Below are 24,277 nucleotides of genomic sequence, written 5' to 3'. Positions count from 1 at the left end.
GCGAGGCGCGGCGCGCGGTGATGAGGGCGGGCGCGCGCTGCTGCTGTCGCTGCTACCGAGCGAGCGAGAGAGTGGAGTGGGGTGTGCAACGGGGTCAGCAGAAGAAGGCGAGCGCGTGGAGGCAGAGGCAGGCCGTGGTTACAGCGCGGCGTACGTCGCCGGTGCATGGTGGCCACGCGGCAAGCGCGCTCTGGCGCTGGTCGGGACACGGCGCGCGCTGGCGAACGGCGAGCGGGAGCAGGGGAGCGGCGCGGAGGTGGGCCATCGCGCGAGTTGGGCTGGGTCGAGGCGAAGGGCGTGGCGCGCGGGAATCATTGGGCCGACTTCGGTTGGCGGGCCAAAAGTGAGGCGGCGGCCCGTGAAAGAAGAGAAACCATTTTTCACTTTTTATTTTTAAGTCATTTTCAAATATCAGTTTTCAAATACCCTTTTGAGCAAGAAAATGACTTCTTTTGAAAATGGCCCAAAAATACAAGTTGCTTAGAATTTAATCCTCTACAACTTTGCTTTTATGACCAAAGTCAAATTCCAAATAGATTTTTAATTACCAAATTAAACTCAATATTAATTCAAAACCCTAATTTTGAAGAATTATTTTTAAAGCAAAATTTGGCAATAATTTAAATACAAACTTTGCTCCAAAAATTGTGCTAAATAATTCTAGATGATTTACAATGCTAGCCAAACATGTTTTACTAACCTAGCAAGCATAATTAGGGCAAAAACAACTCTAAACAAGTGTATGCAACATTCATGTTTCATGAGCATGTTTCATACGTTTTGAAGCATGGTTTTAGTTATCATTTAGATAGTTAGGCATGGATACTTAGGATGCTTGATGATGCACAATATGCATGATTTGCAGTGCCTAAATGCTGGCATAACACCAGGGTGTTACACCTACCACAATTCTAGTTTATGTAGTTTCTATCCATAGAATAACTATGTCACTATACTAAGTTAGTGTGCTCTCAAATGCTAACTAAAGAGCTACACTAACCAAACTAATAAGCTCTTACAACTAGCTACACTAAAGAGCTTGACAACTAGTTTACGGTAATGTAAAGAGAGTGAGCAAGAAGGTTATACCGTTGTGTCGAGGAAGGAGCCAATCAATGACAAGAATGAATAACAATGAAAACCAATCACCTTAGAATCAAATGATGACATAATGATTTTTACCGAGGGTCACTTGCTTGCCGACAAGCTAGTCCTCGTTGTGGCGATTCACTCACTTAAAGGTTCACGCGCTAATTGGCATCACATGCCAAACCCTCAATAGGGTGCCGCACAACAAACACAAGATGAGGATCACACAAGCCACAAGCAATCCACTAGAGTACCTTTTGGCTCTCCATCGAGAAAGGTCAAGAACCCCTCATAATCACCACGATCGGAGCCAGAGACAATCACCACTCTCCGCTCGACAATCCTCAGTGCTCCAAGCCATCTAGGTGGTGGCAACCACCAAGAGTAACAAGCGAATTCCATAGCAAAAATGAACACCAAGTGTCTCTAGATGCAAACACTCAAGCAATGCACTTGGATTCTCTCCCAATCTCACAAAGATGATGAATCAATGATGGAACTGGGTGGGAGGGCTTTGGCTAAGCTCATAAGGTTGCTATGTCAATACAAATGGCCAAGAGAGTGAGCTTGAGCTGGCCATAGGGCTTAAATAGAAGCCCCATGAAATAGAGCCATTGTACACCTTCATTGGGCACAACACAGGGTGACCGGACGCTCCGGTCATATTGACCAGATGCTGGACCTTAGCATTCGGTCACACAATGCGTGCCACATGTCTCCTCTCTTCAAATGTTGATCGTCCGATCTCAATGGTCAAGTGATGACCGTACGCAGCAACTCAAAGTGACCGAACGTTGAACCCTAGCGTCCGGTCGTTTCTAGTAAGCATCCAGAGATGACTTTTCACGACCGGACGCATCCTATCATGCTCGACTGGACACACCCAGCGTCCGGTCACTCAGCGACTCCTCTGACCACTGCCATGTCAGTAGGACTGAACACACCCTATCAGCGTCTGGTCACTGAGTGACCCAGCGTCCAGTCAGAGACCAACACTGCGCGCCCTCTGCTGCCACTGACCGGACGTGCCGGTCCAACCGAGACCAACGTCAAGTCACTTGCAGTGACCTTTGTCTTTTCTGTCTAGGGCACCGGTGGCACCGTTAGACTGTCCGCACTCTATGGGCAGACACTCCATCGGTGAAGTTCCTAACCCTTGCTCAAATGTGCCAACCACCAAGTGTATGACCTTGTGCACATGTGTTAGCATATTTTCACAAACATTTTCAAGGGTGTTAGCACTCCACTAGATCCTAAATGCATATACAATGAGTTAGAGCATCTAGTGGTACTTTAATAACCGTATTTTGATACGAGTTTCACCCCTGTTAATAGTATGGCTATCGAACCTAAATGTGATCACACTCGCTAAGTGTCTCCATCATCAAAACAAAATGGCTCCTACCATTTATACATTTGCCTTGAGCCTTTTGTTTTTCTCTTTCTTCTTTTCAAGTCCAAGCACTTGATCATCACCATGGCATCACCATCATCATGTCATGATCTTCATTTGTTTCACCACTTGGAATATGCTACCTATCACATGATCACTTGATAAACTAGGTTAACACTTAGGATTTCATCAATTCACCAAAACCAAACTAGAGCTTTCAACTAGGGTCGAGGTGCATACCGTGAAGCCCGAGTTCATGCAGTGGAGGATAGACTATGCAACTCCCAAGGGGTTGGTGTTACTCGGAGATGTTATTGGGCAGTTCATTCTCTGACACAAACAGGACATTATTTTGAGTGCTTCTTCGCCGCATCCCCCTCTCCCAAATTTGGAGCGAGTTGTTGAGGTCGGGGAGATATTTTCACTGTCTCATGACCACCACATTCCTAAGATGCCACATTCTTCCCCGTTTCCTAGCGAGCATGTACTTGATGAGATGCCACAACCTTCTCCAGCTTGTACCAAGCAAGTGCATGATGAGATGCCACAGTCTTCTCAACAAGCACAGCCGATACATGAACAACGAGTGCCTCCTGAAGAAGGTGATGCACAAGAAGATGAGGACGTGCCTGAATAGGAACTTCAAAAGAAGCATCCAATCACGATAAGGCCAGTTTATGTTCTTATGAAAGACGTCTCGTCGATGTCCAAGTGGTATTTCCATAACCAGTTCAAGCCTGAGAACCAAGTTAAAAAGTCCCATCATGGGGTTCTGAGGAGGCAGTCACTAGCAAACTCCACCAAACAACAAAGTAGTATCTAAATGTTGATGCCATCAAATGGTCAAAGGATTGCCTAAAAACATATGAAAGACGCAAGCCCTTCCTACCAAATCGGGACATCCAGCGCCTACCACATGGAATAAGAAGGTTCCATGATTGGTACTTACGTGTTCTCCCAACGAGCATAGACCTCATACAAGCATGCTTCCCCACCGGCACATTTGGAAGCTCAGCCAGGAAAATTGTCTTTGACTTCAATGACATGCAGACATGCTTTCACCTAGGAGCAATGGAGATGAATCTAATTCGCACGTGGTGTCTGTAAGTCCTTGTCCTCCCGATATGATATGAATGTAATCTTTGAATTTTGTTGTAACTAACCCACGTCGTGATTTATAGAATGCAAGTGCACATTGTCAAACAAATGCCAAGTGTTAAAGCTGGGTATATAGACCCTTAAGCTATAGCCCAAACAAATTTTAATTACCCTAAACAGTCGAAACTGGATGCCAAAGAGATAGCTGTTGCAAAGACCCTTCAGGAGAAAGAGCACATCCATACGGTGAAAATAAGGGAAGAGCCCCTTAAGGTTTTGGCATACATTACCCTGGCTTTTAAAATTCTCCAACAGCACTCTACTATATGGCTACCATACAACTTTGAGTAAGTTCAACTCTATACTTAAAGCTTTGTTCGATATATTTTATTTAATGCAAAAGAGCTTATCTAGTTCTATGATTAAATCCATGTAGCAACCACTGGATTTGTATAGCCGTCGATGTCGGGAGGAGCATGACATGTGTCTTTGATTCAATAGATAGGGACCCGGTGACATACAAAGACTTTATATCGATTCTCAAGACGTATATATATCGACAATCCTCATTAGCTTATATGTTTGTATACATACTTGTAACGTTCACATTTGATACTAATAAGTTGTATTTGCTAAAATAATTTGAACATGACATTTAGGTTCTATGTCACTACACATCACGGAAGGCATGATCCAGCAAGGAAGAAAAAGCTAGCTATAAAAACACTATATGGTAAGTGTAACTTACTTCTTCAGTACTCCATTACATGGCTGTTAAAAGCATTACTTAATATTTTCATATGCAAAACACATAGTGCCCTAAGCAGAAGCATGAGAGTATACATTATGGATACTATATATATTCTATGATGAGTAACACCGGTGTCTACAGGAGACACACCTTAAGGGTAAGTTTGAACATCTTTACCTGTAGTATAAAAACTTCATACATGGTATGAAATACTAAACCAAAACTTGTTCTCTTGTAGTGGAAAGAAGAGAGAGAAATGAAAAGAGGCTCATACAAGAATGACTAACTCTTAGAGCTTGTCGGCGACCTTTGCAACTTTATATTGGACCAGATTATACACGTCAAAGACGCCTACCATGACCGAGAGTCTGACTTAGGTAGTAATCCTCAGTACCAACACATTCGTGAGACTGAAAGGCTAGCTCTAGGACGTTGATAATAATATGTATGGAATTTGACATTGGTTTTACCTTATGAATTATGTCTATTTAATGATGGATTGTATATATTCTTGTGAATTGAACTTGTAATTGTAGTTTATATAATACTCTTGTGCTTATAGTCTAAGGGGTTCCGAACGCTAGTCGCGGGGCGTTCAGCAACGCGAACGCAGTTCGGAACGTTGGTCGCGGGGCGTTCGGCAACGCGAACGCGGTTCGGAACGTTGGTCGCGGGGCGTTCGGCAACGTGAACGTTGGATGGAATACGCGGAAACAAACAGTGTTCTGGTCGAATTTGAATTTTTTTGGCAGGAAAACGTACCGTAGAAGCCGTTCTAGACTGAACCGCCCCTACAAACAAGTATTATAGGGGTGGCTGTAGTACCAGTCGTCCCTACAAATCTGTTTAAAGAGGCGGCTGGTATTACAGCCGCCCCTACAAATAGATTTATAGAGACGGCCTGAGAACCGTCCCTACAAATACATGATTTGTAGAGACGGTTTGGTAGGAACGACTGGCCAAACCGTAGAGACGGCTGGCCAAACCATCCCTACAAAAGGTTACGAGCCACTCCTAAAAAAAATGTTTCTATAGTAGTGGTGCATGCCTAGATACATAGCAGTGATCCATCATTTCATCTCGAGGACTATCTGATGGATGAATAATTGGAACACATGACGTGATGTTCTTCGAGCAGCAAGTCAAGTCCAATTGATTGGAGAACAAGATATAGGTTTTATTTCAGTGGACGGGAATGTCACTCAAGGAACCGGCTCTTCTTCCATCTTTGGCAAACTCTAGCAATCGAGCTCTATGGACACCGACGAAGTTAATTAGAGCTTTGGGTCAAGGTTAGGAGTTTGAGTAAATTTATTAAAAAAAAGTTTATAAGAAAGGTCTATATTTATGACAATATAGTAGTATCATTCAATGTAATATAGTTTCATAGTACTTCCATTTTATGTCATTAATGTTGTTTTTTAATAAATTTTGTTACATTTATAGTGGTTTATTTAATTTTAACTAAAGTTATAAGGTCATTTTTTAGGATGAAGGTAGCGGTACATTGGACGTACGCACGATTCCGACATGTACGATAACGGTGAGCATGAGCATGTGTATTAGCACGTTCATTTGACTATAGTTATCGTAAATAATCATAAATTTTCAATCAAAATACTATTTTTCTCTTATACAAACTAACCAACGGCAGCCAACCGAATAGACCGTATAAAACGGTGAAGTACTATAGTAAGGATTGACAACACGACACGTCTGCAGGGTGCAGTGCAGCTGCCACGGCCGTCGTCGATCCTCCCGATTTCGGCCCTGGGGCCCACCCGTCAGTACTCACCCTCCAGGCTTCCCCTCTCCACTCCACCACCCGACAGGGACCTCCCTCCTACTCCTCCCCCAGAGCCTTTGAATGCTCCAAGCCATCCAATCGCACGCCGCTCCCTCCTGCTCTCTGCTCAGGGGTGTTAGATCTCGGAGTCGCCATTGATTTGATTCCAAGAGAGACCGCGAGTAATCCATAGATTGACCGGTCGAGAGCGAGAGAAAGCGAGAGAGAACCGATTGATTCCTGATTGGTCGGTGGAGACCAGCTCAGCTCGCAGCTCAGGGTCCCCAGAGATTGATGCTCGCATGGTGATGCGGGCGCGGGCGATGGGGCTGAGCAGCATCCGGCGGGAGGTGCTGGTCTCCGCCGTCTTCACGGCGCTCCTCGTGGCCTCCATCCTCCTCCTCCCCTCGCTCCTCCTCACGGGCAGCACCGGCGGCCCGGCCAGGAGGTGGCCGTTCCTGTCCCCGTCGACGGCTGCAGCCGAAGGCGAGGAGCAGGAGCAGGAGCAGGCGCGGTACCCCGTGAGGTTCGCGTACCTGATCTCGGCGTCGACGGGGGACGCGTCCCGCGCCGCGCGGCTGCTGGCGGCGCTGTACCACCCGGCCAACACCTACCTGGTGCACCTGGACCGGGAGGCCCCCGCGGAGGAGCACCGGCGGCTGGCGGAGCTGGTGTCCGGGCGCGGCGTGTACGCGCGCGCGGGCAACGTGTGGATCGTCGGCAGGCCCAACCTCGTCACCTACCGCGGCCCCACCATGCTGACCACCACGCTGCACGCCGTCGCCGTACTGCTCCGCCTCCGCCGCCGCTGGGACTGGTTCATCAACCTCAGCGCCGCCGACTACCCGCTCGTCACCCAGGACGGTACTTACTGTTGATGCTTGTAGTGGGAATTGGCGAGGTGATTATGCTTGCTTGCCGCTGGTCTTCCACTGAATGAACTCGTTTCTGAATTTGGGGTTGCAGATTTGATGGAGGCGTTCGCGGGGCTGCCCAGGGACCTCAACTTCATCCAGCACACGAGCCACCTGGGCTGGAAGATGTAAGAACTCTGTCCTGCAACCTGAATCTGAACTCTGCCAGCGACCATCCATCCATCTATCATCAATTCACCAGCTAGTCCAAACGGCACAAAGACAGACACGCCCTTTGTTGATCGTTGTTGAGCAAAATGAAGCCTACTACTATGTGTTTAACGGAGTATTGAACTGATGGTAGCTCTGCAGAAAGAAGCGGGCGCGGCCGGTGATCCTGGACACGGCGCTGTACGAGGACGGGCGGGCGGAGCTCATCCGCCCGGTGAACATCACCACCAACCTCAGGAGGCTGCCCACGGCCTTCAAGCTCTACACAGGTACTCCTCGATTTTGCTTGCCCTAAAACTGTCATGAAGGCAGTTTTTGCACGAATTCGAACTATTCTCCGCACAATTAATTTCACACTCTACCAAACGAGCACGAAAATCTGCCCCGTGGTACACTGTAAGCATGCTTGTTAGCAACCCGATTAGGACAGGCATGTTTCGTCAAAGCGGCTGTTGATCGGACGGTACGGTACCGTACTCCCCGCCGCGTAGTATGATGCCATGCCAATGCCAGTGGTTGCTCTCAAACTTGGCTGTCCTTCGATTTTGATCGAGTCACGGGTGTGGGCGTGAGCCCGTGATCAACGAATTCCGGTCTGGCCCAAAAACAATCTTATCTGGAATGGCGTCTAGTCAATGGAGCAGGTGAGGTACTAGCGCAGTTCGCGTACGGATCCATCTTCATCGCAGCGCAGTTGATTATTCCCTCAGATCTGAACCAGCGGTGATCCACGCTTGTTTATGCTTTGGAGCTCGCGAATCCAGCCAGCCAGCCAGAGACCATTGCATTGGCAATGGCAAAGCGAAAGATGCATGCATTCGTCCTTGATTTTCCTTTTTCTACTAAGGGCCAGTTAGGTTCGCGAAAAATTGTTGTTATTTGGCAATTAATGTTCAATCATAGTCTAATTAGGCTTAAAAGATTCGTCTCGTGGATTTCGTCTAAACTGTGTAATTAGTTTTATTTTTTATTTATATTTAATGCTTCATACATGCGTCCAAAGATTCGATGTGACGAAGAATCTTAAAAAATTTGACGTTTTGGAGAGGAACTAAAAGTGCCTAAACAATGTCTTCTTGCTTCCAAGAAACGGCAGCAAAGCAACGAACACCGACATCCCATCTTGCCCAAATGCCAAATGCAGGGTCGGCGTGGACGATGCTGTCGCGGTCGTTCGCGGAGTACGTGACGATGGGGTGGGACAACCTGCCGCGGACGCTGCTGCTGTACCACGCCAACATCATCTCGTCGCCGGAGTTCTACTTCCAGACGGTGGCGTGCAACTCGCGGCGGTTCCGCAACGCCACGGTGAACCACGACCTGCACTACATCCGGTGGGACACCCCGCCCAAGCAGCACCCGCTGTACCTCACCGCCAGGGACTACCGCCGGATGCTCCTCAGCGGGGCCGCCTTCGCGCGCAAGTTCAGGGAGGGCGACCCGGTGCTGGACCGGATCGACAGGGACATCCTGCGACGACGGGAACCCGGGCACTTCTCGTACGGCGGGTGGTGCTCCGGCGAGGGCGGCGGCGTCGCGCTCTGCTCCAACCCGCAGGAGGAGCCCGGCAGGCGCGGGGCCATCAGGCCCGGCGCCGGATCTAGGAGGCTCAAGGCGATGCTCAGCAAGATGATGTCGCCAAGGAATTTCAGGAGGCAGCAGTGTAGGTGAAATGCATTGCATTTGCATTGGGTTACACTACAACATTGCACTCTACACTTCACTAGTTCTTCTGATCAAACAAGTTACATGCCGTTGACCCATTTCGTATGTATGTATAGAAAAGATCTGAAACGCATCAAGCGGTCCAAGCCAATTTTGGTTCATAAATTGACACAAGTCTGAATGAGAATTAGGGAGATACTCCTACTGATCATCTCATACACAGAACAGTAATGGAATGGAAGGGGCTTTATGCAGATTATTATGGCCTTCGCCTGATTAGTTATATATGGCAAACCTAAGTGAACATGGCATCCAAATGGCGAAAAAGGTGTGGAGATGGTATAAAACATGGCATGGGCTTCATTTCCTTTACCATCGGCAGGGCAACGACACTAATCGAGGACAAAGCATATCACAGATCACACCAGCGATGTATTTCTGGGGAAGGAAAAAGAAACTTGTCGGTGACAAACAGCAAAGCCAACGAGTCAAAACAATCGCTTTCTCGCGGAGATTGGACGTCCTGGCCCATCTTTTTCATTGTAGCAAAAGGAATAGGCCAAGCTTTCAATCGAGACAATCGTTGTTACCAGATGGACATCGAAGTCGTTGCGCCGCGGTGGAGGGAGCCCAGTCCAGCGCTAGTACTCCACGGCCCCTCCTCCATCTTTTTTTGAGGATTAAAATTTGTTCTAAAAAAATCAAGATTTTATAAGAGTGTCTTCTAATGCGGAAGCTAATCATGCCGCGTACAAATAATAACTGTCGTATTTTGCCAGTGTCTTTAATCTATTTGAAAATTTACAGAAAGCTGTTTATTTTAGAGCGAAGAGAGTATATCAGAGCTACATATACTTATTAACAGTGAAACACCCACAGGCTACATCTCAAAAATGGGATTATTCGGAACTCACAACAAACTTTTGGCGTCGGTGCTCTCACAAACTGTTGTGAGGCGAGCAAGGAGAGGCTCTTCCGGTGCATGGTGATGGGCGTCGACGTGGAGGCCGGATCGGCGTGATACTGTAGAATGTTGCAGGTTTAGCCGTCTGGCCAGGAGGCTTGGTCTGGGTGAGGCCACTGGCCTCGGGCGCGGATCGGCATGCCGTGTCCGGCAGTCTGATTGCGTGGACAGCTCTCTCTCTCTCTCTCTCTCTCTCTCGCGCGCAGGGGACACTAGAGAGCCTGATAGCATCTTTGCCTGCCTCCGGACAGCCTCCTGGGTAGCATCTTCTAGTATCTTCATCAGAAGAGCCCTGGACGCCTCATCTAAATTTTCATCTGCCGGAGCTGGACCCTTGTGAAGCAGCCTGTATAGGCTCGTAAGCGCCTCCAGATCAGACAAAATGTGTTCCATCTCTGCTCCTTTGTTGTTAAGAAATGATGAACTTGCTTGATCTATTTTCTTTGGAGACGTCAAACCAAGAGAAAACGTAATCACCGAATCAGAAGCGGTAGTAAGAGCCTTGGCCTGCCTCAGGAGAGCATCATCAAGCAACTTGTTCATAAGGGCCTTGGACGTCTCATCTAACCTTTGAAGCAGCCTGTATAGCTTCTTGAGCGCATGTAGATCAGACAATACTTTGTCCATCCCTGTTTCTTCTGGTACTACTCCATCGTCGTTGTTGCAAGACGAGGATATCGACTTGGTTGTTTTATCCATCTTCCTCTTCCTTAAGACAAATGGGAGTGGAAATCAGAAGCAATAGATCGAAAGCCCACCAAATGCCGTGTGGCAAGGAACTTTGAAAAGGTTGCTGCCGTAAGAATGCACAACACTGGCGGGCGGCGGCGGACGGGCGGAGTCGCGAGAGGGAACCGTAACGCGCGTCGGAACTTGAGGGGCATCGGGGGAAAGAATCGTCGCGGTTACTGCCTTCAGCCTTTTCCGTCCTGTGACAGTGTGATTTTCTTCTGGCATCACAGTCCACAGAATCACAAGTGTGCAGTGACAACCCGTTATACAGTGGGTGGTTGTGTTTACAAATGTGTCTGCCTATCCTCACTCCTCAGATCTTCAGAGTACAGGCGCCTCGGTTCCTTGTGCAAATCTGTTGGAATCAGAAAGCCCTAACCATCCATGAACAGATGTTGTAGCCACCATGAGAGCCACTATTGAGGATTAAATTGAAGAATTGGACCTGTTTTCTTCTGGTATTATTCAGTCGTTCCAGTATTTGAATTGACGCGCAGTTTTCCTGCATGTTCGAGATTTTTTTTTTTTTTTTTTTTTAACAGCAAACATTCCCTTCCTTACACTTGATCGATGAAGACCGCGAGAGGATACAAAAGGGTACTGACTGCGATGCCGCCATTAGATATGGGCCACCCACAAAATCTCTCCTCCACCTCAACTAATCCTGGCTACATTGCATGCATCCTCTTTTGCTGCTTGCAGAGGTAGCCATCATCCCAGCAGGAATCTGATGCATGGTGGGATGGAATGGAACTATGGAAGGTAAGGTGCAGACTGCAAGCATGTGCCAGAACACAATCTCCTCTCTTGGGCAGGAAGCAGGATGCACAACAATTCATTCAAATTTCAATTTCATTTCTACTTCATCGGCAGTGAATTTGTGTGAGATTCCAGGTTACTTAACTTTCTGTGATTGATTCAGGGAGGAAACCTTAGCTCCCACCACGAGACCAAAAACATATATGTGCAACCTCGATCCGCCTACACGGTACACAAAACAAATTGGGGAGGAAAGTAAAGGAAATACAATATGATTGGGAAAGAACAGCAGGAAGCAGGCAGACGAGACGACCCCATGAATGTGAATGCTAAGCCAGTGCCACACCACTAGTTTTGGCTGCTCTCACTTCTTGTTGAGGTCGATGCCGGCCTTGCGCGCGACGGCGTCGAGACCGTGCTTCTCGATGGTCTTGAGGGCCTTGGTGGAGAGGCGCAGCTTGACGAAGCGCTTGCCGGCCTCCCACCACAGCTTCTTGTACTGCAGGTTCACGAACTGCTGCTTCTTCGTCTTGTGGTTGGAGAAGGACACCTTGTTGGCCCGGTTCGTCTTCTTGTCCGTGAACGGGCACACACGCCCTGAACACACACAGCACATTTCATCATCTCGCCAATCCATCAGATGCCAATTTATCTTAAAAGAATGCTCTGAACTTCTGAAGATTAGCTGAATCAATTACTAGCAGAGGCGGAGAAGAAGAATGGAACAGCCAAGACGGCTGAAGATTCAGATAAGACCGGAGCAACCACGAAAGCTGAAGGCTCGTTCGTACAGCAAGGGAGGCAAACGAACAAGGAAACAACAGCAAAGGAAATCGAAATCGAAGACTTACGCGCGACGATGGGCTGGAGCTGCTGCCTCTTGGGGAGGAGGGCGACGGCGGTTGGAGTTGCAGCGCCGGCGGAGAGGGAGAGGCCGGCGAGCTGCGACGTGGCGAAGCCCAAGGAGGCGGAGGAAGAGGAGGAGGCCCTACGGGCGGCGGCGGGCATGGCGAAGGAGGAGCTCAGCAGCGTGGCGGTCGCCATGGCAGATGGACGGACGGACGGAATGGAGTGGGTTCCTTGGATAAGCAAAGAGGGGATAAGAAGAAGAGGGAGGGCCACTTGGGAGCAGGCCAGCCCAACTTCTTTCGACCCGGCCCATTATGCCCTCCTTCTCCAGTGATTATGGGCCGAGGGGAACTACCATGCACAATTTCCTCAGTGACACATGCTAACCGCCTCTGTTAACCAAAAGTTATATAGGTGAGGCAAACCAGATCTGATAAACAAAGTTCATCTTAGAACTAACCACCTCTGCTAACTAAAGTTTAATGTTTTAAAATGACTTAGAACTAACCACCTCTTACAACTAAATTTTGAAATTTATTTTTTAAACATATATAACTATAACTAAAGCTTAATTAAACAAACCAGCTCTGTAAATCAAATTTTAACTAGCAACCAGCTTTGGTAATAATTTTTTTTAACTTAGAATTGGTCGGGGTATGCCAGGCCCTGCCAGCAGTGCAACAGCTGGGCGACGCGCGAGGGCCCCAGTGGCAAGCCACTGTGGTGGACCCTCCCCACAAAAAATAAATTTAATATCAAAGTAGACACATGACCCACATATCAGATATTAAACTGATAAGAACATATACTACACGGATGAAGCTGAACACGCTGCATGGTGCTTGCGAATTGCGATTGCGAGCGTGAGACTGCTGTGTCGGTCAAGTGCTATGTTAATGGGCTGCGGCCCAGCTGGCGTTGCCACATTCTCTAGTTATTAGTTAGGCCCCTAGTAGCACACGGTCGAAAGTCTCCTAATAAAACGGGTGCTGCTGCATTTCCTGGTTTTTTAAATTGAATTGAATTGAATCTTTTTTTTGTATTTTATTTACTGTTTTTATTTATATGGTGATTGTTATTATTTAAATAGTTTTTTTCGAAAAAAATATATGCTACACGATACGGATGCATGAATAAAGTACTGGGGCATATAAAGACCATGTCAATACTGAATTTCACAAAGGGGCACACCCTTGCTGTTGCTGTACATGGCAATATGACGCTCTGTGATATCGGAACCATCGTATGGAGAAAAGCGGCATCGACGACCAAGCCAACTAGGGCTGGAAAAAAAAACATCAGAAACTTACAGAGGTAACTGTTCCAGTAGTTTGTGCAATTGCCAGAGAAAGAAACAAGCTCATACGAGACTGGACACTTCTGTACTTCTTTCGTACATGTGCCTATCTGTTCATTCTCCTGGTCCTCCTCCAAAATTGCAGGGATCAGAAACCCCCAGACATCTTTGAGAAATAGCTGCTGTAGCCGCCATGAGAAAAAGCAAAGGAACTCTACCCAACGTTGAACTACAATGGTGATATGCGATGGTAGGCCATGCTTGCCAGTGAACTATGCTTCAGGCCATAGAAGTATATGAGGGCCCCAGCCACCAGCCATATGGAAACACGAATCCATGTGTGACTCCTGCAATCATTTGAGTTGAAACTTAAGGTCAAGATGATCTTCAGGATTCCCACAAAGCATAGATCGCTATCTAGAGATTCTGACATCTCAATATATTGTAAAGAGTAAAATGCACCACAGGTACTCAAACTATTGTGTGGTTCCTAAATAGGTACTCGAACTGAAAAACCTACCAACTAGGTACTGGATCTATATTTTTTGTCACCAACAGCACAAGATTAGGCCACGCAGGCAACAACAGCTTAGGTGGACAAGCCACGTAGGCACCAGTATTGCAATCGTCATGGGATTTTTGCTGAAACCCCCCGCCGAACGTGGCCGGTCACTTCTTGGTCCCTAGGTGCAGTACGGCTGAAACCCCTCCAGTCCCTGAAGTCTCCCGTGCCGGTCTTCTCTCTCTCGTATTCTCTCGATACACCGCCGCCGCCCGTGAAATCGTCGCCGCTCGGGCCTCCCAGTCTTGCCGCCGCCGGCCCCTCCATTCTCGCCGCCCCCCCCCCCCCCTCCCCCACAATCTCATCGCCACCCGCCTCCCTCCAGTCTCGCCGCTGCCTGCCTCCCCATCTCGCCGCGTGCTCGTGAGGGGTGTGCTCGGCGGGGGTCAGATGGGGGCGAGAGCGGCCTCGTGAGGGGCGCGGTCGCCACGCTCCGCGAGCGGGTGCCGCGAGCAGGCCGAGGCCAAGGACGTCGTCGTGGGAGGTGTGGCGCGGCGCGGCATGGCACCATGGCTGGTCGCCGACGATTGGAAGGGGAACCAGCACCTGTTTATGGTAAGTGCCGCAAACTTGGTGTGGTAGTACATGGATTTGATGCATAGATTGGGTTGTCAGGGCAAAGCACTGAACTTTAGGTTTATCTGAATGTTTAGGGCTTGATGATGACGAGTTCTCTGTGGAAATACATCATGGGGGATTTTTCTGTGGGTCTGGTAAAGATCAAATTTATCTTGATGGCAAGGTTGATTGGTTTCACCATATCAAAGAGAAGTATTGGCGTTTTTTCGCAGTTGATGAGATTAGTGTGATGTTAGGTTATGGACTTGACAATGTGGAGGTGTACTGGTTGTTGCCTGAGATGGTTGTGCCTACTGGTTTGAGAATTGTAGACTCAGATGCAGATACACAAATCATGAACCAATTTGCATATAAGATCAAAAACTTTGTGATATACTTTGATATCTATAATTCATTTGACAAAGACATTGTGTTGAATCCAATTGGTACACTACCCAAAATGTTAAGTCCTAGGAAGGTGCCACCTAAAAGAGATGATGTGGGCAACAACAACAACAGTGACAATGATGGCAGTATAGATGGGTACTTCTTAGATAGTGACTATGAAGTTGATGATGATGACCTATTCTATGACAATGTTGATGATGGGGTGGTTGATGAGGGTGCAGCCAAGGGCATTGTAGTCAGCAAAGGGAAGAAGAGAAATGCTCCATATGGCAAAGAGAAGATGGCAACGATTAGGGAATGGGATGAGCTGTCGTCTGATGAGGATGAGTTGGAGTTACCAGCTGAGGAAGAGGGCCAAGTTGGGATGAATTTGAAGACCTTCAGGCCAGAGGACCTACAGAACCCTATTTTCAAAATTGGAATGAAGTTTGCATCAGTACAACTGCTAAGAAAGGCTATTACAGAATACAGTATCAAACATAGGGTGGAGATAAAGATGCCATGGAATGACAAGACCAAAATCAAAGCTCATTGTGATATTGGTTGTCCATGGTACTTGTATGCTTCATTTGATTCTAGGATGGAATGTTTCTTGATCAAATCTTATGTTGGTGATCACCATTGTCAGAAGAAATGGGTGCTTAAGAGGTGCACTGCAAAATGGCTAGCTAACAAGTACTTGGACAAGTTTAGGGCTGATGAGAAGATGAGCCTGACCAATTTTGGAAGGACAGTTCAGTTGGAGTTGAACTTGACCCCCTCTAGGATGAAGCTGAGTAGGGCAAGAAGGATGGCATGGAACATCATTTATGGAGATGAAGTGCAGCAATTCAATCTTCTTTGGAATTATGGTCATGAACTCAGGAAGTCAAATCCAGGTAGTAGCTTCTTTCTGAACTTGCTTGATGGCTACTTCAGTTCACTTTATGTGTCTTTCGATGCTTGTAAGAGGGGTTTCCTCAGTGGATGCAGGACAGTGATATGTCTAGATGGCTGCCACATCAAGACTAAATTTGGGGGACAGCTACTCACTGCTGTAGGCATAGACCCAAATGATTGTATCTTTCCTGTAGCCATGGCAGTGGTAGAGGTAGAGTGTCTAGCATCATGGAAGTGGTTCCTAGAGACACTAAAACAGGATCTTGGCATAGACAACACTACTCCTTGGACCATAATGACAGATAAACAAAAAGGACTAATCCCTGCTGTCCAGCAAGTTTTCCCTGACTCTGAGCATAGGTTCTGTGTTAGGCATCTATACTCAAACTTCCAAGGCCACTTCAAAGGGAAAAACTTGAAGAATGAACTGTGGGCATGTGCTAGAGCAAGTACAGTAACAAGGTGGAACCAGGAAATGGAGAAAATGAAAGTGCTCAACAAGGATGCCTATGCATGGTTAGAGAAGATGCCACCAAACACTTGGGTTAGAGCCTTTTTCAGTGAGTACCCGAAATGTGATATCCTGTTAAACAACACTTGTGAAGTTTTCAACAATTACATCTTGGAAGCTAGAGAACTGCCTATCTTGACCATGATACAGAAGATCAAGTCCCAACTAATGGTCAGGCATTACAATAAACAGAAAGAAGTGACTGAGAAATGGGTAGGAATGGCCATATGCCCAAAGATCAGGAAAAGGTTAGCTAGGCATGCTGATTTCTCCAACACATGCTATCCTATACCAAGTGGGAATGGTATCTTTGAAGTTCATGACCGAGAGTGGCAGTATGTGGTTGATCTTATGGGCAAAAATTGTGAATGCAGAAGGTGGCAGTTGACAGGCATACCATGCAGCCATGCCATTTCTTGCCTGAAGCATGAAAGAATCCTAGAAGATTCAGTGCTCCCAAATTGTTACTCCATTGATGCATTCAAAAATGCATATGGCTGCAACATATATCCATGTTCTAAAAAATCTTCCTGGGAGAATGTTGGAGGTCCAGAAGTGCAGCCACCTAAGTATGAGAAGAGGGTAGGCAGACCACCTAAGGCAAGAAAAAGGGCAGCACATGAAGTTCAAGGTCCTAATGGACCAAGGCTGTCCAAACATGGAGTAATCATGCACTGCAGCCATTGTGGACAAACTGGTCATAACTCAGCTAGGTGTGAAGCAAAGAAGGCAGGCCTACCAGCTATTAAGAAAACAAAAAAACCAACTAGAACTGCTACTACAACTACAACTGAGCCAGAGCAACAACCAAGTTATGAGGTGAGTCATTCCCAGGTATGTGCACAGCCACAACCATACATTTTACATATGCAAATGTAACTATCTAACTTTATTATTGGTTTAGGAGGTGACTAACCTAGTTGAGGTACTAGTAATGTCCCAAGTAGATAACCCCATGCTGTCACAACTACTAGATGAGGTACCAGTAATGTTCATTTCAGTTTCAGTCACAACCATTTATTACTGGCATATCACAAAACTGATGTAACCTATTGTATTCAGGCTTCACAGAACATGAGGCACATTCCATCTACTTCACCATTGCCAGACTCTACCTACATCATTTCCAACCTCCCACCAGCAAGGCATACTCCACTTACAACAGCAACAAAGCCTGGAAGGACCTCAAGGACCAAGATAGTGAAGAACAACGGTGCTGCCCCTAGTAAGAAGACAGGTAAGACTAAGAGAGGTCAATCTGGACAGTAGGATAGCCCAGACAACACTTTAGGTAGTTTTTGTGCAGGAAATATAGTTGACAACACTTTAGGTAGTCTTTTGTGCAGGAAATATAGTTGCCTTTTGTCCAGCAACTATACGTTGCCTTTTGTCCAGCAACTATAGTTGCCTTTTGTGTAGTGATCTCATATAGGTATAGATCATTTGCAGCAACTTGCTGTTTTCTTAGCATATGTAATGGAAGCAACAAAACAATTCCTAGTTTGCTGATGACATCTTGGCTGTAATGACCACAACTATGGAAATAAATGGTTTCTCAGTCAATATATGTCACTATGAATGGATGGATGGTTCGGATGGTGTGTTCTCTTAGCATATAAAATGGGACCTGTGAATGTGAATGGATGGTTAGGCTGGGTGGTTTTCTTAGCATATGTAATGAACTGTGAATGTGAATGGATGGTTTGGCTGGGGGGTTTTTTAGCAAAATGGGCGTCCAGGGTGGCTTGGACATGAGCTGATGTTGCCTACGTGGCCAAGTTAGTACTGCTGGTGACCAAAAAATATAGATCCACTACCTAGTTGGTAGGTTTTGCAGTTTATGTACCTATTTGGGAACCACACAATAGTTTGAGTACCTATGATGCATTTTACTCTATTGTAAACTAAATAGTTAGATTTTCTTTGGCTTCATAAAACGCTGATCAAACAAACAGTCTTATGAAATTTGCACACCTTGCAGACAATAGCAGGCTGTGCAAAAGCAAAAATGATTAAAAAAAATGAATGTAAGCTATATTTTGCATAAAGGATGAACAGAAGAAAAGATGGTTGTAAGCTATATTTCTTACCCGAGGTTCATAAGCAGGTATAAATTGACGATGATGCAACAAATTGGAAGCAATGGGACCAACGGGCACATGAAACCTAGGAGAGAGAGAGCTAATTTGAGATTGCATTGAATTGCAAAACCATATTTCATTACAAAACCATATTTTTCACTCAGAGTTCATCAACTTTACAGAAATCCTAAATGTCCATGTTCCTTGGCTTGTACCTCCAGTTTGTCCCAAAAATCTCTTGTCTTGTCCAATGCACAAAAGCATAATAGAAGAACTCAACACTACCAGTCCACCTACAGTGCATGCAATCGTTTGCACATAACTATATTAAGCAAAACAGGATCAGATGAAGTTGCCTTTTTCCTGGCAAAAGAAAATAATAATAATATGCAATTTTCTGGTCACGGTATTCAAGGAACAGTGTTCAATTGCTGTGTTGTGCATTGTAGATATTTGAAAGAGTGCCAGCAGGGATATAGGAGGTGGAGACCTTTATCACTTACGATGGTAAAAAGAAGACAGAAACCGCAGAAATCAAGATGATGGCTCCGACGCATATCAATACTATGCTTCCAATGGCTTTCTGTCGCCTTACTTTGCTGGCTACCTCAATGACAGTAAGTGCTTCTTGAACTAATTCCAGATACAAAGGGGGAAAAAAGTCAGAAAATGAATTCGAGCATCTCAGTAATCATGAGGGTAAAGCTAGAAATGCTGTAATATGATATCTGAAATAATGGGCTGCTGGTGCAGATACTTGCAAGCAATTCATATGCAAATTACAAATAATAATAAAATGAATATATCAAGGAAGCGCTGCTAATGTGTCAGCCAGCTTCATTATCAAAGAAGAAGAATGCAAGTTGCTAACACGTTTCTAACGCTGCTGCCTTGCTGGTGCAGATAACTTGCTAACATATAAAGTTCAGCCAGCACCTTATTACAGTGTGAATGCAAGTTACTTGCTAAGAAAAGGCAAACATAGTTCCTGCTATAACTTGAACTTAACAGTTCACAAAAAATTATTCTCATTACCATTGCCAAAAGGATCTTCTGAATTTTGCTCATGCTCTAAGTGCCCAGAGAATGAAGCTAGTGACTCAGATGATCCTGCAAGAGCCACTTCCATTGGCATCTCATACGGAGGAGCATGTCTTACTACTAAAACAGAAATGGCAACCGTAGTAAATGCCAATAAGGTTCCCACGCTTACCTGAACAAACAGATCAAGAAACTGTTATCATCTGGAGTACCTCTGTATCCAGCATTGCTACCATTTTTATATGATAATTAGCATATTACCATCCCTACCAATTGGGAGACGTCCATGAAAAAGGCCAGGATAGCAGCACATATGCCAATTAAGACTGTGCTCAAGATTGGCACTTGAGTTTTTCGATTGACATCTGAGAACAGTGGCGGGAGCAATCCATCTCTAGCCATAGCCATTATAATTCTTGGCTGACCAAAAGCAACATGTAAACAATTATGAGTCAGCCATTCAAGGTTTAACTTTGGATAAATGATTCTTCCTCAAATGGAATATACGACGACCATGCTACATTTCTACTTTAAATAAACCTAATGATTACTTTGTTTATGTTAGTTTGTTTGGGAAAACTGGTGGGTAAGCTTCTCTCACCATTCCACTCTGTAGTTAACTGAATTCGTCGGGAAGTACCTAATACTTTTACATATTACATCAAAACATACCCTCAAGATAGGCAAATATATTAATCATGCATGCCTTGTTACATATTGATTCACCACCATTTTTTCGGCTATTGTTACTAGACTATATTTTCTAGTCTTGATGCCACGCTATCTACCTTATGGTGAACAGATCAAGTTCAATGTGTTTGGTGAGATCATGTTGCATAAAATTGCTTGCGATGGTGACTGCTGATTTGTTTTTGTCATGTAACACCACATGTCATTTCTGAACACAAGTTCTGCCACCAAGCCCTTCTCATCATGCCACATTGGTCCTGGAACTACCTTGGCCTCCACTGCAGCTTCTATAGTCTCCTCCATGGCCATGGGCACCATGGTATCCTCCATAGCCACCACCATCAGAACCTCTGCAAGCTCCACTGTGGCCACCACAATTCTCTGTGAAAGGACAGCTGTAGCTCAAGTGTCCTCTCTGCCCACAGTTGTAACATTTCCTGCCATCAGCTATGGTATGTGTTGACCTCCAGGCTTGGTGTCAGCTCTGGCCTTTGAGTCGCTCCTCTTTTGTTTAATTTTCTAGAAAATCATTGACGATCTCACATATTTCATTTAACTCCAGCACATTTCAAAACAGTAGTTTTTGCATTTCTTTTACTCAGTCCTAATAGAAGCAGGAAAGTAAGTGAAATGAAACGGGGAACTCGACATCGACAATGCTTTGGTTCATAAGTATACCTGGGGAAGAATACCGCCTATCAAGGATGCCGCAAGAGCAAGAACAGCTCCACTGGAAACAACATACCTACAATTCAGAGGAGTAAAAATTGCTCAATAACTGACATAATACACAAGATGTGCAAATAACCTCCATTGCAGCTGGATCATTCAGCATTTCAGCTGGAAGGTAACCTGGAACTTACTCGGCCCACTGCATCCCATATCACGCAAACGCAGAACAAATAGGGGTGTCCGGATCCATCGCATGGTACGGCACCAAACCGACCACAACAGCAGAAACCATCATGTAGAGGAAGCAACACAGGGACAAGGTCAGGCCCATTCCCAATGGAAGATCACGCCAAGGATTCTTCACCTGGAAATCACTTTGACAAACCCAATTAAAGGCGATCATGCAACTGCACACAAACTGGAGCAGCATTTACAGGAACACAAATGACATTTTGTACATGAATGTAAGCTAACCCCCTCGGCCGTACTAGCAACTGTGTCGAAGCCAATGAATGCAAAGAAGAGGGTTGCTGATCCAGAGAGAACTCCGCTGACACCATTAGCGAAATAACTGTGTACCAGCCAAATAAGTTTCAAAATCCAAATGGGGGTTCAATGTATTGATTCGGTTATATGAATCAAGAAATTTTACTATACCCTTCTGGCACTTTATGATCAATCCAGTCATTCCTGAATCCTAGCCATCCACCAGCACAGGTGACAAAGAGCATCACTATGATATTTGCAGTGGTGATGATGCCTTCCACGGATGAGCTATGATGAGGACATAACTCATACTTTAGTGTATTATTTTAAGTTGAAAGTAGCCACAACTCTAGAACTCCAGAACAAGTGGTCATAATTTCATAGAACGAGAAACATTTTAATCTATACTGGAGCACAAATGACAGCACAAAAGAGTGTGGCATATCTTACTATCTGTATTTATCTGATGAACAAATGTGCTTGTGTCTAGAAAGGGCACTAACACACAAAAGAAAAACCTAGATTGTAGAATCCACACCACATAGGTTCATGTAACTGCATAGCTGAAAAGATGGAGAACAAAATTTCCAAGACAAGTTGTAGGCTCAGTGCTAGTACCTCTTTAATTCCCAGACAGAGTAATCCAGTAACTATCAGAACAAGAATAGCAGCACATGGATCAAGTGGGGTGTCAAGCCCTTTGACATGCACTTGTGCTAGAAAGAACGGCAACTTATCTTGGCCACCGAAAAATAGAGCCTGAAAAAAGGATACTGATGACATTGTTATGAAAAGATCACTTCTCCGAAGAGATAACTTAGCATTACCAAGTTTGGCGACATGCCACGTGCCACTGATGACCCCCCGATGGTGTACTCAAGGATCAAGGCCCACCCAATCAGCCAAGCAACACTGGGCATAATTTGCCGGAGTTTGTCATGAAGAAGAGCAAAAGGTTAAGGTGAGCGAGGAACCCACGGTTCCTCCTTAATTATGATGGATACTAGTGTTCATGCACCAAGTAAGGCTAAGGCAGAGAGGGGGAACTAGCAAGAAACCGATGCCAATGTGCATTTGCCCATGTACCTCTCTCCAATGCAGATGTAGGAGTAGTGATGGGCACTCCCTGCCGAAGGGAAACGGCAGCATAGCTCGGCATAGCACAATGCTGACAGCGCCGCGGCGACGCCAGCTATCAGAAAGGAGAGCGTCAGGCCTGGCCCGGTGTGCTCACGAGCCACGGTTCCAACCAGGACATAGATGCCGACGCCAATCGTCGAACCGACACCTGAGGATCATGTACGTATGTATATTCAAGTGAGGCACATCTTGCATTGTCTAAATATGAGAGAGTAGTAGATTCAGTGAAAGCACAACAACCCTCCATGCCCGCTAAAACTGAAGTCCAAACCCTGCGTCGTACCGATGGCGGTGAGGTGGGGAACAGATAGCGTCCTGGCGAGGCGCTGGCCACCTCCCCTGTCGGCGTCTTCGGCCCAGCCAGCGGCGCTCGCCGTCGCCGGCTTCCGCCGCACCAGGCGCTGCAAATTCGGCCAGGAGGGGCCTCCCAGTCCCATGGCCATGCCTGATCACCCAAGGGCTGAATGGATGCCGTTGGGAGAAAGGATATGAAGAACTCGAGAGATTGTCAGGTTGTTGCAGTTCTCCGCAGATCGAGATCGCTGCTGGCGTCAAGCGAAAGGTGGTTGACCTCCCTCAGCTGACTCGGCTCGGCTCGACTAAGTTTCCCTTGAGTTTTGGGGTGTTCGGCTGGAGGAATTTGGAGGGTCTAGAGGAACGTGGGATGAATTTGTTTCAGAAAAATACGGTTTAGATAAAAAAAAAAAGCAGGTTAAGTTGGATTTAAAAACCCGCGAACGGGGCTCTTTCGGAGAAGGGCAGCAGCAGCCAGCTGCCGCTGTAGAGTAGTACTGTGTCAGGTAAGGCCAGGGGCTCCACTAAACATTGCGCAAAACAGAGATGACTCCATCCTCTTAACCAAATACAGATAAAGTATAATTATATGCTAGAAAACTACTACTCCCTCCATCCCAAATTATAAATAATTTGTTTGACCAAATTTATATATTAAAACAATAACATTTATGATATCAAATAAGTATTATTAGATTTTTCATTAATTATATTTTCATAATAACATATCTATTTGAAGTCATAAATCTTTATAATTCTCTCTATAATATTGGTCAAATTTGAGATGATTTGACTCTAATAAAATTAGCATGACTTATTATTGAAATAGAGGAAGAACGGAACCATCTTATCTCAGTTTGTCCTCGAATCAAACGGCTAGGTAGACCTTTAGCACATCACCATGGTGCGTCGAAAATCCCTAGAATGACCCAGTTTTTTCTTTTTTCATGGCTCATAGCATGCTCCCTCTGTTTCAAAAAGAGTGGCTATATGATTCATGTGGGTCAAATTCTGCACACCGCGATAGCACAAAATCAGAGTACTAAGAATGAACCGGCGTGGAGGGTAAATGGATCCTGGCGATAGCACAAATTAGAGTACTAAGAATGAACCGGGATGGAGCGCACATGGATCCTGTTCAGAAATGCAGTGCACGTTTGGAAAGAAGTTTAGGAGGCCCTGTTTTTCAGAGGTACTTTTTTTTTTTAAAGTAAAGAAACAATATTTTCCTCTCACAACAAATCAACATCAATAGCAACAAAATTTCAGCGAAACAAACAAGGCAAAATTGTAGCGCGGTACCAAAACAGGACCCTGGAGTTCAAAAGCAAAAACATGACAATAATCGTGCAGAAAACATTGTGAAATGTACATCCTAATGAAATACCAGGGCATTCTCATGTTCCAAACATATTAAAAATAATGCACTACCTAACACTGTTCTCGTAGTCACCTAGCATGTTCATGTTAGTAACACATCATGACAC

The 24,277-nt window shown here is 45.7% G+C and overlaps 2 protein-coding genes, 1 non-coding gene and 1 pseudogene across 3 annotated transcripts; 1 reads left to right on the top strand and 3 right to left on the bottom strand.

The window, feature by feature from the left end:
* The first annotated feature begins 6,192 nt into the window (after positions 1 to 6,192).
* On the top strand, positions 6,193 to 9,121 carry LOC136539055 (beta-glucuronosyltransferase GlcAT14A-like). Its single transcript, XM_066530982.1, has 4 exons — positions 6,193 to 6,981; positions 7,084 to 7,159; positions 7,344 to 7,471; positions 8,347 to 9,121. Exons 1-4 carry the CDS (start codon positions 6,420 to 6,422, stop codon positions 8,871 to 8,873), a joined length of 1,293 nt encoding a protein of 430 aa, XP_066387079.1. The 5' UTR covers positions 6,193 to 6,419; the 3' UTR covers positions 8,874 to 9,121.
* A 2,276-nt stretch (positions 9,122 to 11,397) lies between these two features.
* LOC136525772 (large ribosomal subunit protein bL28c-like) lies at positions 11,398 to 12,415 on the bottom strand. The gene is made up of 2 exons (XM_066518646.1): positions 12,174 to 12,415; positions 11,398 to 11,919 (listed from the first exon to the last, which is right to left on the bottom strand). Exons 1-2 carry the CDS (start codon positions 12,364 to 12,366, stop codon positions 11,687 to 11,689), a joined length of 426 nt encoding a protein of 141 aa, XP_066374743.1. The 5' UTR covers positions 12,367 to 12,415; the 3' UTR covers positions 11,398 to 11,686.
* A 405-nt stretch (positions 12,416 to 12,820) lies between these two features.
* Positions 12,821 to 13,014, bottom strand: LOC136541056 (U2 spliceosomal RNA). Its single transcript, XR_010780161.1, has one exon. It is a non-coding gene; the product is annotated as a U2 spliceosomal RNA (small nuclear RNA).
* A 6-nt stretch (positions 13,015 to 13,020) lies between these two features.
* Positions 13,021 to 23,102, bottom strand: LOC136525779 (cationic amino acid transporter 2, vacuolar-like; annotated as a pseudogene).
* Positions 23,103 to 24,277: the final 1,175 nt, after the last annotated feature.

The sequence above is a fragment of the Miscanthus floridulus genome, chromosome 2, assembly GCF_019320115.1.
Source record: "Miscanthus floridulus cultivar M001 chromosome 2, ASM1932011v1, whole genome shotgun sequence".
NCBI classification, from domain to species: Eukaryota; Viridiplantae; Streptophyta; class Magnoliopsida; order Poales; family Poaceae; genus Miscanthus; species Miscanthus floridulus.
Note: the sequence above shows the minus strand (reverse complement) of the source record. Positions and strands in the feature narration are given on the sequence as shown.